At 42.0% G+C, this 16,047-nt stretch overlaps 1 protein-coding gene across 1 annotated transcript in view; it reads right to left on the minus strand.

Moving 5' to 3' along the window:
• Positions 1-16,047, minus strand: part of LOC113029445 (gamma-aminobutyric acid receptor subunit rho-3-like) — a 28,145-nt gene that overhangs the window by 4,461 nt on the left and 7,637 nt on the right. The window contains exons 2-6 of the mRNA XM_026180301.1: positions 15,500-15,612; positions 3,694-3,761; positions 2,086-2,309; positions 403-485; positions 107-244 (exon numbers count right to left, since the gene is read on the minus strand). Coding sequence (XP_026036086.1) covers positions 107-244; positions 403-485; positions 2,086-2,309; positions 3,694-3,761; positions 15,500-15,612 — 626 coding nt within the window. The remainder of the gene's footprint in view (positions 1-106; positions 245-402; positions 486-2,085; positions 2,310-3,693; positions 3,762-15,499; positions 15,613-16,047) is intronic.

A 16,047-nucleotide genomic window follows, 5' to 3' on the forward strand; every position in this document is an offset into this window, starting at 1 on the left:
CTGGAGTTTGAGACCCTGCTTTAGAGCATAATGATCTGACTTGTGTTTTGTCTCTAAACGTGAGTACCCGCAGATGCTACAGGTACACAACCTGTGCTATACACACCGGTGCTGCTGTAGAAAGCCAGGCCACTGGAGGCTTGGAAATGCTCAATGAAGAACTGTGACAATACGATCTCATCCGTCCTCAGAGAGTCGTTGCCATTCTTCCAGTAAAGCATCAGGTCATTCTCGTTATACGCGTCTACAGTGAGAAACAATTAGAAACAAAGGGAGATGGAAAACAGAAGAAAGACAAGAACTGAGGTCAGCTGACATTATCCACCTTTCATTTATGTGTTACTTTATGATTAAAGAATGTGAAGTTTTTATTATTGTGTGTATATACTGAATGCGTCTTACAGCTCTCCAACTCCAGCGAGCAGTTCTGTGTGTCCAAAGGGAAGCTGCTGAAGTCCATCGAGCAGAGAGCCGTCACAGTGACCCTGAAACACCCACACACACAGATATAAAACAGCTTCCCCTGCAGCTGTCCTTGACTGTTCGTTCTTACAGTTTACTCCCTAGAAACTCAAGCAAACCAAAGTAGAGTCAGAAAAGTGAAAATAGGGCAGGGAAACAAAGATTAAAGCAGGAATCTAGAAGCTTTTTTTTCCTAGCTGCAACAATTTCTGTTTTGTCAGTTTGTCACATCTGATACACACTCACCAGATAGTTCAGATAGTTACACTTTGCTTAATACCAGACCTCCTTTTTTCAGAAAATAATGTAATTCGTGGCAGAAATTTGTTCCTCAGAGATTTTGGTCCAATTGTGTGAAGCTGTTGACACGGTAGCTTCCCGCCGTTCCTGCAAATTAGCTGGCTGCAGATCCGTGATCAGATCTCCTGCTCTAACACATCCCATGCATAGAGATGTGGTCATTGTGGAGATGGAATGATCTGTACATTTATGCCGTTTTCGAATGTTGCATCAGAAATTGAGACTTCTCAGACCAGCCACATTTTTCCTATTGTCTGTGAATTGTAGCCTGAGTTTCCCGTTGGGCAGAGCTGAGCAGAGTGGCAGCTGATCGGGTTCTCTTCTCTCTTCTGCTGTAGCCCATCGGCTTCAAGCATGTGTTGTCTTCTGCAGACAATCACCTTCACATTCATGTCACATTTAAAGCCACTTAAATACCGTTCTTCCTCATTTTGATGCTCAGTTTGAACTTCAGCAGGTTGCCATGTCACTGTTACTGTCACGTCATTGGCTGATCAGATGTCTAGGTCAATGAGCAGAAGAACAGGTGCACCTAATGAAATTCCTGGTCATCTTATAAACCATCAGTGAGGCTTCGGAATAGTTTAAGGGACGGTTGGTTCATAAGGGATGCTACAGACATGCACAGTGTAAGATGGGATGCTTTACTGTCATGGTCCTGCGACCATGACTCAGTGACTTTATGTTTATGTTCTTTATTGTTATTACTTTCATTATTATTCTTGGGCTGTTTTGGGATGGTTTGTGTTTGGGATTTTAGACACTGGGTTCTGGGTTTGTGCTCCCTTTGTTGGTCCCTGGTGTTAGTGTTCCCCTGTCTCGTCAGGTTAATCAGGTCCAGCTGTTTCCCCCACCTGTGTGTGATTTCCCAGTGTCTCTTTGTGTACTTATAGTGTGTGATTTCCTCTGCTCCTCGTCGCGTCGTCTGTGTTCAAACCCGGTGAATCCCCTGCGTGCTCTCCCTGCTGTTCTCCCTTCATGTTCAGGTTTGCCACTCCCTTTGTGTAGTTTCTCCCAGTTTAGTTCGTCCTTAGTTCTGTTTTGCCATCTCCACTTTATGTTCAGTATTGTCAATAAATCACCTTCACATCTGAGTAAGTGCTGCATCTGAGTCCTCCTTTCCACTCTTCACACGGCCGCTGCCCCGGACCGTGACATTTACTTACTTATTTTATTATATGAAAAAAACCCTAATAAATCAATGTTTTCCTGACACCACATATATTTAATAAAGTAAACATTGGCTGCACTAAGCTTCAGAGGATTTCATCGTCTTCTCTGCAGCTTAACACTTTTGCATCCACCTGAACACCTGCCCTCTACCTGACGCTGTAGAGGATTTTTCCATCAGGGTAAACCCGCAGCATGATGTTCTCCATGGTGGTGTCGTGGATGAAGGAACGTTTGGAGTGGACGAAGAAGACGTCGGGAACCCAGATCTTCTTCACCAGCCGGGAGTCAAAAGTCCTGCTCTGGTTGTTTCTAGACGGGAACGCCAGCCTCTCGTCCTTCCAGTAGTGACGCAGGTACAGAGTCATGGTGAAGTCCTACAGACGGCAGACACACACCAGAGAAACATATACTTCTTATGTTTCTTTAATTTTTATTCATGTTTTTCAAGCAAGTTTGAATTCATGGGAGATCTGGGGGCTCAGAAAATGTGGTTCCAGGCAGAGCCTGAACCTGGTGTCAACACTTCCATTGTTTTAGATCAGGTTGTCATTGCAGCACCGTCCTGTTCTCATTCATCTCTCTTGGCTGGAAGAACTTTTAAGTTAGACATGGCGCTGACTTCAAAGCTGGCCACTTGAGGGATCAAGAGCCAGAGAGTCAACTGACAAACAGTGACGTCAGTAAAACTATAAAGTCATAAAACTATAAAGTCATAAAACTACAGTTTAAGGAATCTCTTTAGTTCAGTTTGTCTACATGATTTTATTTTTACTGAAAGGTTATGAAAGAAGGGAAAAATATGACAGCTTTTGGTGTAATTTGTCTTAGGAACATTGTTTTTGGCTCATCAGAATGACTTATATGATCTTATTTAGCTGTGGTCTGGCAGCGCTTTTAATACCAAACTCTAAAACGCAATAAATTCTTAATGATTTGCAGCACAATGCACAAAGAGGTTGACACACTGGTTAGATCTATGTGATTAATTTGGCAGATATATATGTATATATATATATTTATCCTGGATGGCCCTCCTGATGCAACCCCAGAGGGATCCTGGGAGGAGAGACAAAAGCAGGAAGTGTTTGCCTGTTTAGTAAATGTGTAAATTATTGAGCCACTGTTGGCAGCATAAAGCCTGTTGATCTAAAATACAGTGAAAAGTTCATCATTTAAGCCCTCTTTGTGTGCAGAGCAGTCCAGCAGGTCTGACTGGATTCTTTTTAGGCCATATCTGGGCCACAGGCTCCATTCAGCATTTGACACAAATGGTTTGAGGCCTTTTTAAGAACAGCGCCAGCTGTTTGGCCCTGATTCTGCAAACCTCTGTTAAACACCCCAATAGTTTATTTAATCTACTAATCTGTTTATTTATTTTACAGTGTAAAAACTATTGTATTAAGACATTTAACCAACATTTTCAGGAATATATTTAGGCAGCCTCTTTTATGATTATTTACTTGTGACCTTCCTTCATTCCTGTTAGTCACACTCCCTTTCTGATTACTGGTCCAATTAGTATCTCCTGTGTTCAGTTATCCTCTCACTTCCCGGGCTTCCTTTTTTCTCTATTGGATTTATTTGCCACTTTCCTAAATCAGGTTATCTAGCTGTTTTTATTCGCCTTCCTTCAAAACCCTACCTTTCATGTATGGATCTTGCTATTTCTTGTCTTTCCTATTTTTGATTTTTGGACTTTTATTGTGACATCTTGCATTTGGGTCCTTTCCTCTGTGACATGCCATTAAAAATCCTCACCATGTTGACCTCTGAGATGCTGTCGATGCTCTCCACCTGCACATCAATGCCTACGGGGATGGGCGCACCTAAAGCAAAGGCATGGAAAGTATTTCATTTTAATGCCATTAACTCATAAATTATTTATCAGTGCTAGTAAAGAAACTCAGTCAGAACTGTGCAGCTCAACCTCTGCACATATTTTATGGGTGTCACAATTCTGTGTGTGAGTGGGGTGTGTGAATGGTGTAAACCGTAAAAAGTTATAAACTTAGACTCGACACATGGGTCATATTTCATGGGTTTCGCAAGTGGGTGTGACAGAATGATTCTAAAGCACCACCCATTTAATTTAAGGTTTTCTGGAGCCTATCCCAGCTGTCACTGGATAAGACACACCCTGGACCCTCATCATCGTCTACTCCAGGGTTAACAACCATCAACAGCCAAACATGTCAGTGAAGGTTCTCAGTCATCCAGTTTTGTTGTAGTCTAAGGAGCTTGGAAAGAAAAGCATCTGGACTTCTTTAATTTTCTTAAAGATGTTTCACCTCTCATCTGAGAAGCTTCTGAGAAGGACACTCCCAAAGGGCTTAAAATCTGGGACTCTCCACCATTTGCTCTTAGAACTGAAGAAGCTTCTCGGATGAGAGGTGAAGAGTCTTCAAGAAAATTAGAGAAGTCCAGACGCTTTCCTTTCCAAGCTACTTACACCATCAACAGTCAAGTTACAACCAGCCTGTTGGCTGCAACAAAGAAGAGAGTCACAAAACCAACATTTAACTAGCCTCGCAAAACACTGGCACTTCCTGCAGTCTCCTGCATCAAAACACAAACACGCACGCACACACACACACACACACACACACACACACACACACCCCCCACGAAAGGCCTCGGGCTGTAACAGAATTTAGGATCCACATCTAAGAGGCATGTCTTTGATCCGTGTGAGGAAGCAAAGGAAGAACATGCAAACTCCCCACAGAAAGGCTGTGAAAGTCCTGGGTTTGAATCAACACCCAGGACAGTTTTGCTGTTTTCAGGCACAAACCCACAAACCCAGGACACAAACTCCACCCACAGATTTAATCAGATGAATATGAGCTGTGGTTTTGTTGAAGCATGTTCTTGCCAGCAAGTTGTATTTCTATCATTTGACAAATCATCTCATAACTCAAAGGTAGATTGTCAAGTTTAGGACAGACTGAACATTTTTGATAGAAACCTCAGATTGGAGACATCTAGGTGCCACAGTTGTATCACCACTGGGAGGCAAAAGAAAAACAACATTTGGCAATAAACACAATTATTTATTGTGCGTTCCATCAATGACACATGATTAGTGGTTCCTGAATGCCAGATAATGCACACAGGAATTGATAAGGAACTAGTTTGTGCTGCTGTCAGTCAGAATCCAGGGTGTAAAACATCCACACGAATGCAGGAAATGCCTCGACTGCAACACACCCATGTTTGCATGCACCAAGGTGCAAGGGCCCTTTAATCGCTGCTTGCAGCTTTAATTGACATTATCAAATTGCAATAAAGACAAATGTAATATAACTGTCAACAAAAAATTCTAAGCAATAAAGTTGGACGAATCCATGCAGTTATTGCAGGGCTGGACCATACTGTCATACGACAGCAACAGACGATCCTGGAATCTCGGATCTAATTTGTCAACTGAAATTTTTTTTAAGTTTCTCACTTAGTGAAACACATAATACACACAGTGGAGTGCAAACAGAAACACAGCTCATAGAAATCCACATGCCTTCACAGTTAAAGGAAAAAAAGAATAGAAAACTATCCTGTGATAACAATAAAAATACTATTTTTAATGTGGGCTCAGTACTGGTATGTTTAAGGCAGAGGCTTTTTTAACAGCACCGGAAGCCTGCCTGAAAAGATATTAGTGTCTGTTTGATGTCCTACAGTGAGATGGGATAGAATAAAAACCGATAATAATTTAACAGCATATCAGGATCAGTCACTTCTCGTTTATTGCTTTAATCCAATCACCCGTCCTGACCTGGAAACCTCATTTTGTGTTGTGACATCCTTTGTCTTTGGCACCAACTCACCTGTGCAGCCATTGACATCTGTCTTCATCTCTCCCGCCCCACCCCATCTTCCTCATCAGCAGATTGTTTAACGGCTCCTAAAAAGGCTGAACGCACATAAACAAGCAGAACACACATAGCTGGAGGGCTCTGCGACCTACCAATGATCATAAAAAGCAGCACTTAAATTATGGTTACTCGCTCACTGTTTGCTCCACAAAGCAATCATGACAAAGTTTAGGAAAGAAGTTTGTCCATCCCATAACAGTGCCTAGTGGCCGTGCTCTCCTTTGGAATTCTATACTGTTAATTTTAGGATATATCCACAGCTGCGACCTGCAGACAAAACAGCTCATTCCTGCGCCGACCACAAGCAACAACAATGATTTCACTGCTGTTCTGCTGGAGAAAAATGTTTCCATTCATTTGGAGGTAATGTTAAAAGGTTAACAACGAGGAGAATGCACAGAAGGAAAACCAGCTCCGACCACTCTTTCAGCCTGTTAGCGTGTGTTGCCATTCTTAGATGTCTTTATTTAATCCGGGCCAATTTAGATTAAATGGGAATGTCTTAGGACATCTAGGTTACGGTATAGAAAACAGCTGTTTTCAAGCAAAACTGCTCAAAATATGTGAACTTTCCATTTCTGCTGTTGCACTGTGACTGGAGTGGGTGGAATGTTAGTGTGGGTAGTGTTTTCTTGACATGAATAAGGCTCCATAATTCATGATTTAAAAGCTTCAGTATGAGTCAAGCTACATATACAGTAGTAGAGTTTTAAATGAAGAAGACTATCATCCACTTTATTGTTTTCAAAGTCCTGCCATACTTACATTCGTATAACTATAGGCTGGAAGCAGAGAGTGGTTAAAAAGGTGGTCTTAAAAATTCCCATCATATTGCAGTTTTGCCTGACATGTTTTCATAGCAATGAAACACATTTAATAGCAGCAAACTTATAACTGCATTGGCTACCTGTGAATCCTCATGTTCACATATCAAGTCAATGAGCATATCCTGGGCAATCTTTCTTTCTGACACTTAGAATACAGTTAATGAACTTCAGTGTTTTATTCAGTTTGACCGGAAATGAATGACGGGGTATTGAGGGGTGTTTATCGAGGTTGGGGCCATTTTCACACAGATATGTGAGATCAGAAGTCTTCAGGTTTTGCTCCCTAGTTGCCAAAAAACCAAAAACAAATGCAGTGTTACAATAATGATGTCACTATTCAGACCTTGAAACTAAGGCCATATTTTTTGGAGATAATCTATCTGAATTTCAGGAGTGAGACCACACCTCCATACAAATGCAATCCAGCTCTCTGTCTGTCTATGACCCCCCCAATGACATTTAAATTAGTTGTGATGGATCAAGGACACCTCTAAAACCTGCAGGACACCGGCCCTCGAGGCCTGGGTTTGGACACCACTGACTCAAAGGATACTGTGCTGGTGACAAGCCTTGTACCCTAAAACACAGTAAGTTACTTTCTCTGAGTGCAGACTGACAGACCTCGCAGAACAGTTATTGTAATGACCACAAAAAATATAAAAATACAAAAGGTCCAGTTCAAATATTTGCTTTTGATGCTTTTTTTGTTACTGCGAATCAGGCAGAATCTGTGTCACTGCTTCCAAAAATTCCTATTTGAACCAAGAATTTTGAAACTAAAACTGCACCAGGTATCTGTGAGAAACAGCTGTTCCATCCTCCCCAAAAAGAGCCAGGCCATGAGGGGGTGGAACAGCAAAAAGCTAAAGTGCTGGCAGGAGGTGACTGTTACTAACAGCTCACAAGGTTGGCACACATGTTTCTCTAGGGCGAGCCACCTTTAAACTGCCAGAGCTCTCTCCTCTCCTCCAGCTTTTATACTGAGGGCTGAAGAATCGCTGAGTGCAGCCAGCTGTGCACCACCTTCATAGGAGAATGAGGTCTGAGTCATTAGTTTTTTAAAACTTTACACAACACCATGTTCTTTTTGGACAGTAACCCAGGCTATGTTTTTCCTTTGAGATGGGAAATTTGCTAAATTGAAGCTAACTTTGTAAACCAACGGATAACATCACAGTGGGAGACATGAGTCATCAGTGTTCAGGAAGAGTTCGTCCGGCGATGCTCTTTCGTTGCATTAATCCAGTTTAGATGCAAAATAAACTGCCTTGCTGGAAATCTTTGAAAAGTTGAGTATGCACAAACACAGACACACAAACTCTCTCTTGCACAGTCCCACACACACACTGTGACTGTGTGACTTAATAAAACCAGTGGAGACCAAAGATTTAATGTAGCCCCGACAACGACTGCTGTCAGGAAGAAAAACCTGCAACAGAAGGTCACTCGCTCTCCCTCTCCTGGCTCTTTACTGCTTTCCTTTTCCCACATCACACCCAGTCCGAGTACATATGAGGCAGACGTGCAAAGCGAGGCCACAGCTGATTCTCCACTTTTGTGCTATGCAAAGCAGCTTCAACCCTAATTTATAACCTAAACCCTGTCTTATTGTTTGATATCAGCTCTGAAGAACTATTGTAACGATACTGTATAAAAAAATAAAATAAAAATCTGAACAACATTTTTCTTTAAATAAAGCAACAAATGACACAACAAATGACAGCTAATATATTTGAATATTAGCTATCAGCTAATACCAGCACAAGCTATCGCTACAGTTTTTTGTTAAACACCGTGTTAAAGAGCTTGGACTCTTGGAATTGCACCTGTATTGTCCTCATCTGATCATTTGTAATTAAAAACATGGTTATGGTTCACCGTGACGTAGAACAGACTCACACCTTTGAACAATTTCCTCAATGCTGTTTGAGAGGAAATGTATCCTCTAAACCTCTGAGTGCCAGAATGTTAAAACTGCACACCAAGGTCAAGTTCGGGCTTATTTGAGCTGCCGACAAACATTTTAATGCGATCATTAAGCAGTAAAGTCCAACCCTTGATGCGAAAGGTACTTGACTATGTTGTATGCTGAGCACATTAGGCTTTTTCAGCTGGGTAAAGTATGTATATTTGGATAGGTTCTGGTCAGCTGTGTGCAAATAGGCTTGACTGTTTGTTTTGACTGCTGTCCCTTAATGAGACTTTGTTGCTGCAAGACTGCCATACTGCTCATTTGTTCACCTGTTTGTGACATGAGTCTAAACTGCAGCTTTTAGCACTTTGGCACTGACCTTTCTGGAAGCTGCTGCTGGTCATTACCTTGTGATTGCATGTAAATGATCAGCTAAGGTTGCCAAGCTTGGTTAGCAATACACGTTTACAGACTGTGTGAGTTCAGACACAAATATCTGCTAATTAGTGCTAACCATGATACTGACTTCTTGAACTGTATCAAACAAGATGCATACATGCTGGAGATTCTTCCTGGACCACCAGTTATGCTGCAGACCTGAAACCAGCCGGCCAACCGTCTGAAACCTTCAGACGCTGCAAAGTGTCAGAAAAATTACGTAAACCAAAGGGCATAACTCTATACGGGTGAAGACCTGAAAAGGTGATGAATTAAAAAATCCACATGCAGTTTTGGTGAGTGGCACTCACCACCACGCTTTCAGGAGATCAGATCTGCTCACATTTTAATAATGGATTGGATTTATATAGCGCTTTTCAAGGCACCCAAAGCACTTTACAATACCACTATTCATTCACACTGGTGGAGGCAAGCTACGGTTGTAGCTACAGCTGCCCTGGGGCAGACTGACAGAAGCGAGGCTGCCATATCGCGCCATCGGCCCCTCTGGCCAACACCAGTAGGCGGTAGGGTAAAGTGTCTTGCCCAAGGACACAACGACCAGGACAGAGAGCCCGGGGATCGAACCGGCGACCTTCCAGTTACAGATACGCTTCTCAACCCCCTGAGCCACGGGGTGACCATGGCTCAGGGGTGACCGTGCAGCCAGCTGTGGCTATGGCCAGCTGTGGCTGTGCACAGTTTTTGCTCAGTCTTACCTTCCAGGTACAAATAACCACACAACAAGCTGTTTCACTTATCTGATATATTCTAAAATGTTCCAAAAGGCATCAACTTCAAGAAGTCAGTGACTTATTTAGCAGAAGATAGTTTTAGCATGCGGCTAGCAGTACAGACACCTGTATCATCACCAGTACAGGTGTAATGGAGGGAATTACACTTTTGTTTTAGTAAACAAGATAACATACACGAAGGAGGATGTAAAGTTTACCGTGTTTAAGATCTGTTTTGTGTTCAGATTTGGTTTCAACAAATAGTACCAGTAAATGTTTTAGGCGAGATGGCTGAAAATGAAAGGCTGCTGATTGGGATTGAACTGTTTTTCAGCCTCAGGCGGTTTTCTGCCTGTCACGGCCAGCGGGACAAGCCGTGTGATGATGGGATGTGCAGAACCTAAGACAACCTATACTGGGCAAGCTACCAAAACATAGACCTGATACCTTTACACAGAGACGCAGGGAAAAATGGGAAGACAACACAGGATGCGAGGAAATGACGCAGGGAACTAACACAGACGAACCAGCGACGAGCACAAGATGACACACAGTATAAATACACAGGCAGACACAAGAGGGAACGAGGAACAGGCGGCAACGCAGCTGATTAGGGAAGACGAGACAAGGAAGCAAACAGAATACACTCACATGAGACACGGGCCTTCACAATAAAACAGGAAATGCACAGAGACATGGTACAGACACTAAACAGAGGGAACACAGAACCAAACTCAAAGAACTAAAAAGTCTAAACCACAGTACACAACAGGAGCAAACTAGAACACAAGATTATAATAATAAAAAACACAAAGCACTGGATCAAAAGACCCAGGACCATGACCCTGCCACTTCCTTGTTGGCTTCATGCAGGACGCTTGTTGTCACAAAGCCTCTCTGACCTGCACAACATATTTTTTGTTTCTTTTTCTTATCAGCTCATGTGATTAGCTCTGCTACAAGGAAAGAGGGAGAAAACATCTTCTTAAGTCCCTGTTGAGCCTGGTTTAGCAACACTGAGACTGTGATGCTATCAGTGCTTTGGTGGTTTTAGGTGATATCAGCCGGAACAATCAGCAAACGTCTCTTGTGAGCTCTTCTGCTTCTTTACCTCGCCTTTAAAACCAGAATATTTCCACATGCGACCTTTAATGGCAGCAAACTTCCACCTCACTTCTGCTCTCTCCTTTCATTGTCCTGCTGGCCGCTAAATCTCACTCTGGACTTTTATTCGAGTAGTGTTATGATTTTCTCGGTTAGTGATTTGCTCCAGATTTAGCTTAACATGAAACCTTGCCTGGTGCAGCTTTAACGGCCAGCTTTTTGCCCCATAATGTTTGTGTGTTCAGCGTTTCAGAACGAGTCGCCCTAATCCCCAAACACAACGCTGCAGATGGATCAATCCATGCAGTCATAAGCGGCATAATGCAGTTTTAAGGTGGCAGGATGTTTCTCTGGAGCCTCATCGCCGCATGTGTGTTCTCATTTGACTTTCCATCGGCGCCAATCATACGAGGGGGAAGGTGAGAGGTGGACAGGGATTAAGAGGTGAATCTCTAGGCAGCTTTCAGACAACATGAGCGTCAGACTACAGAATCCATACTGCCGAAGCCTAACCATGTGTAATGCTGCATCTTTGTCTGAAACACTTTAAGACATTTGCAGAATTTACAGCAAAAGGCTTTGAAAACAGGTTTTCTGTCTCTATGCACATTCTCGGTGTATGTGCCCTAAATCACAGCTGACCTTTAGGGAAACCTCGCTGTACAGTTAGGGTGCATTTTCCCTCTGAATTCCTTGTCTCCGCTCAAATTTGCTGTCAGGTGATGGCCACAATTCGACTTTTTGTTGTTGTTGTGCAAATACCGAGATAATCAGAGCTTTGTAAGGAGGATTAAGGATAGATATTCTCCTGAGGCAGAAGCAAAAGAGGCAGCAGAAAATGTGAAACAGTAGCCTAAGAGTTAAAGGTTTCATTACATTTACAGCAGAAAAATAAAGCCGGTCTGAATAATTTATCAGATTCTGGTTCGCGACAGAGGCAGACTTGAATTAAATTTAAATGAAAACTAAAGAAAATATGAACTATAAACTTACAAAAGTCCTGCTGTGGTCCTGTACAGTGTGACCGTATATGTTTTTGAGATTACCGATTACTGTATTAATGAACAACAGCACAACAAAACAATGTGGCTGTGATATAAGGACATTTAATATGACTATCCTGCTGTATCCCATTTCAGCTCATATCATCATTAAGTATTGGAGTCTAAGGAGCTTGGAAAGAGTGAACTGAAGAAGCTGAACTGAAGAAGCTTCTCGGATGAGAGGTGAAACATCTTCAAGCAACTTAAAGAAATGCAGATGTTTTTCTTTCCAAGCTCCTTAGACTACGATGACCTGGATGACTGAGAACCTTCACAGACATTAAGTATTGGAACATTTACTTCCACACTGTAGAAGAACAAAACAAGTAGAAAACCATTTAAATGAGCTTTCATAATCTATCATTTCAGCAGCAGCCACACTTTGTTTCAGAAGTCATCAAATATTTTGGATACACCTGCAATCAAAACCTTTTCTTTTGTTTTATGCTCCGAGGTGTGGTTATGATGGCAGCAATGAATCTGCCAATAAAATGTCAGGTTTGTACCTGACACTGCAGCCAAGTGAGCGCACAGAGCGGGAAGATGCAGCCAAAGTATAGCACCACTTGACTGGATACCAGCATAATCCAAGCCCTCATAGTAAATCGCAAGCATCTGGCAACATGACGTGTCATTTGGAACACATGTGTGAAGCTTATGGGGACAAGTTTAAGTTTATAGACATCCTTTAAAGGTTGACCTTGATTTAGAAACAGTAAAAGTTCTAAACATGAGAAAGAGGTATCGAGAAATGCCATAAGGAGTATTTCTGGAGTTTGGTCTGCCCTTCAAGGACTCTGAGGAGGGGATGGTTTTGGCTCTTCAGCTTCTCAAGACACACACACACACACACACACACACACACACACACACACACACACACACACACACACAGAAGCTATAGGCTTATCTGAGGGAGAAAAATGCTGATATTTCCCTCTGTATAAAATTATAGTCCGTGGAAATGCCGCAGGGCCATGGGGCAGACAGTGGTGCGTTTGGTGTTCCCACCCTGAATGGCAGGCAGGACCACAAAGACGCCGGCAGACCAGGCATATAGAGGAACATACAAAAGCAGCAAGCAGGCTGTGTGTCTGTGAAGGTGTGTCCTAGAAACACGGTTCATTTTGTAGATTCATGGTTACATTTACTTTTTGTTGTTTTAAAAGTCCTGAATTGAGAAAATAACTTCACAAAAACTGTGATTATCTATGAAATAAACCCACAGGAAATATTCAAAGTAAAAGCTTCAGAGTGAAGATGAGTAAAGTTTAGAGCAAGAATAAAAAGAACAAAATGATCAGTGGAAGAATTAAAGGAAGAGACTGTCACCAGCAGAAAAATGCCTGCATTGTCCTTAAAACGTCAAAAAGACCTGTGTTTAGATTTTCACTCTGCGCAGCCTTTTGTGGTCGTGCAAATAATGACGTTAAAAACCTCTAACAAACCTTTCAGGATCGGGTGGAGACCGCAGTTTGAACCTTGGCTTCAAACAGCTGTCAACAGTGGCTTCTTTTAATTCTGCCTTTAGTCTGAAGACAAGTTCAGACAACGACTGGCACGGTGTGAAAGCCAGCGCTAATAAATCAACTAAAGCTTTTGTTCCACACAGAGAGTTTATCTAAATGATGAGAAATCACCATCCTGACAAAACACATGCAAACATCTGCCATCCATAGCAGAGGGCTTTGTCTGATCTTAGTATTTATGTGTTAAACATGTCAACCAGCCAGAAGTCAAGTCATGGAAAAACGCATTTCCCACTGCTGATGACAAAAGATAGAAAAGTCATCACTGACACTATGATGCTCGAGACTTTTTTAAGAAAATACTTTTTCTTGTCTAAAAATAAAATGTTTCCACGTTGGATGTGTTACATCAGAAGGCGGCAGTAACGATATTATTGTTGATTTTATTTTCGTGGCCTCAAAGATGATTTTTTTGTTCATATACACAAAATTAATACTGTCCTCTTTTCTTCTTCTTTTGGCTGCTCATGTAGGGGTCGCTACAGGGCCCCGTGTCTCGATCTCACCCTGTCGCCGGCATCTTCCTCTGCCACAGCAGTCCTCTGCATGTCCTCCCTCACTGCATCCATGAACCTTCTCTGTGTCAGTAAACCCACTGTCTTTCCCCAGTTGTTGTTAAACAAGGCCTTGATCAATCCAATATGGAAATCTCATTCTTGATGATCAGCATATTCAGTTTCACAAAGATGTTCCAGCAAAATCGCTTCCTGATGCGTTTCTGCCTCCACATTAATCTTGCTCACGACCAGCTCTAAGCTCACATGCTTGGCTTCATCATCAACGGAGTTTGTTTATATGGTTTGGATTAAATCAAACCAGTGGAAACAGTCCTTGCTGTATATTGCAAGGATACAGTGCAGACACGGCTCATTAATGCTGAGTAACTAACTAATAAAATCCAAATCTGAGGCACAGACATCCTGGAGGGTCTCTATTAGTAAAATAACCTTATAACAAACTATAATATTAAAAAAAAGACTAAAAAGAGCAGAAAGGGAAATTATTACATAAAATTTATTCAAAGCCCAATCCACACTTTAAACCTAAATGTAATTTAAGCACACGAGTCATTAAAATACTCACCTGCTGCACAAATGCCACAAAGGGAGAAGCTGTCACCAAAGATCAAAACCTTTCTTGTAGCAGGCTGTAAACATGTTTATTTCTCCTCTAATGTTGGACATTTTAATATGGGAGTCGATGGGCACTGACTCGCTTTTGGCAGCAGCCTTAAGTGGACATTCAAGGAAGTGCAGTTTTTTAAGTGTCTATTTTAAAAAGTTTTTTAAAAGATGATGACGAAATAAAAAAGTGCACCTTCAGTAGATTCTCTCAAATCTAAATCTGACAAAATCCTAAAAAGTCAACAATGAAAATCACAGAACTCGAGCTGAACACCAAATCTGGTTTTGCATAATAACCATCAGTACATTGATCCCTTAATGCAAACACACAGAGGCACTAATATACATACAATACAGATCACACGGAGCGTTCCAAGTTCATACATTAATATTTGAATCCATATGATGGAATCACATGAACCATCTGTGTGGATAAATGCATTGTCGTGTGTTTGATAGCGATGATTTTCTTTGCAGACGTCACTTTGTTGCCCACCCCTCCATCTGCTCCAGACCTGGAATATAATCCAGATTAATGCATTCGAACCCCCGCGACTCACACATCTACACACACTCATTATGTTCTGGAAACACACACAGACACATGCACAGTTGCATCTGAGAGAGCACATTGAGTCCTACTGTATTTCCAAAGCTCTCACACACACAGACACACACAGATGCTGGTGTTGCTGCACGATGGTGATATCTGGGTCAGTGCTGGGGTAATATTTTGTTTTTATCACATCCGTTGTTTGTGTGACCCAATGGCCATCATCACATCAAACCACAGCGAGCGAGGAGTGATTTCTCTCTGTTAGGCGATGTGTGAGGGAACGGATTAAATCATCAGGGATCAGAGATGAAATGAGGAGTGCCTTTGTCTCTTTGGCTATGTGTGTGTGTGTGTGTGTGTGTGTGTGTGTGTGTGTGTGTGTGTGTGTGTGTGTGTGTGTGTGTGTGTGTGTGTGTGCGCCTGACCTCCGAAGCCTGGTCTCATGGCGAAGTCGTGCTCTTCAATCCTCAGCAGTTGTTCACTTTTTATTAGTAAAGTTTTGGTGCTGTCCTGCCTCTTCAGCTTGTAGTCAATACGTCTGCAGAGAGAACACACACAGAGACGTAAACACACACACACATAGACACACATCATGTTGAGTGATTAGTTATGTCCTTGAATTAATTGCACATTTTGATTAGAAAAAAAAAATGCAATTTGTAGTTTTCTTCCTACTCTTTGTTCTTCCCATCATGCAGTTCTCTCTAGCCCTGCTAAAACCAAAACCTTAATCAAAGGCATGTCCGGGCTTCATGAAAAAATAACACACGTGCACACACACACACATGTTCGCAAATATTCCCCATCTAACTAAAACACAAAGCATTTTATTATGTTCCAAAACAACCTCGATGCTACTGCAGGCCTGATAAACACAGCTGCTGAGAGTCAACAGTCAAACACAGATAATGAGAATTTTCAGCTGCATGGACCATTAGAGGTGGCTTCTTGGCCTTCACGGAGAAGTCAGGAC

The sequence above is a fragment of the Astatotilapia calliptera genome, chromosome 9 (assembly GCF_900246225.1).
Source record: "Astatotilapia calliptera chromosome 9, fAstCal1.2, whole genome shotgun sequence".
Lineage (NCBI taxonomy): Eukaryota > Metazoa > Chordata > Actinopteri > Cichliformes > Cichlidae > Astatotilapia > Astatotilapia calliptera.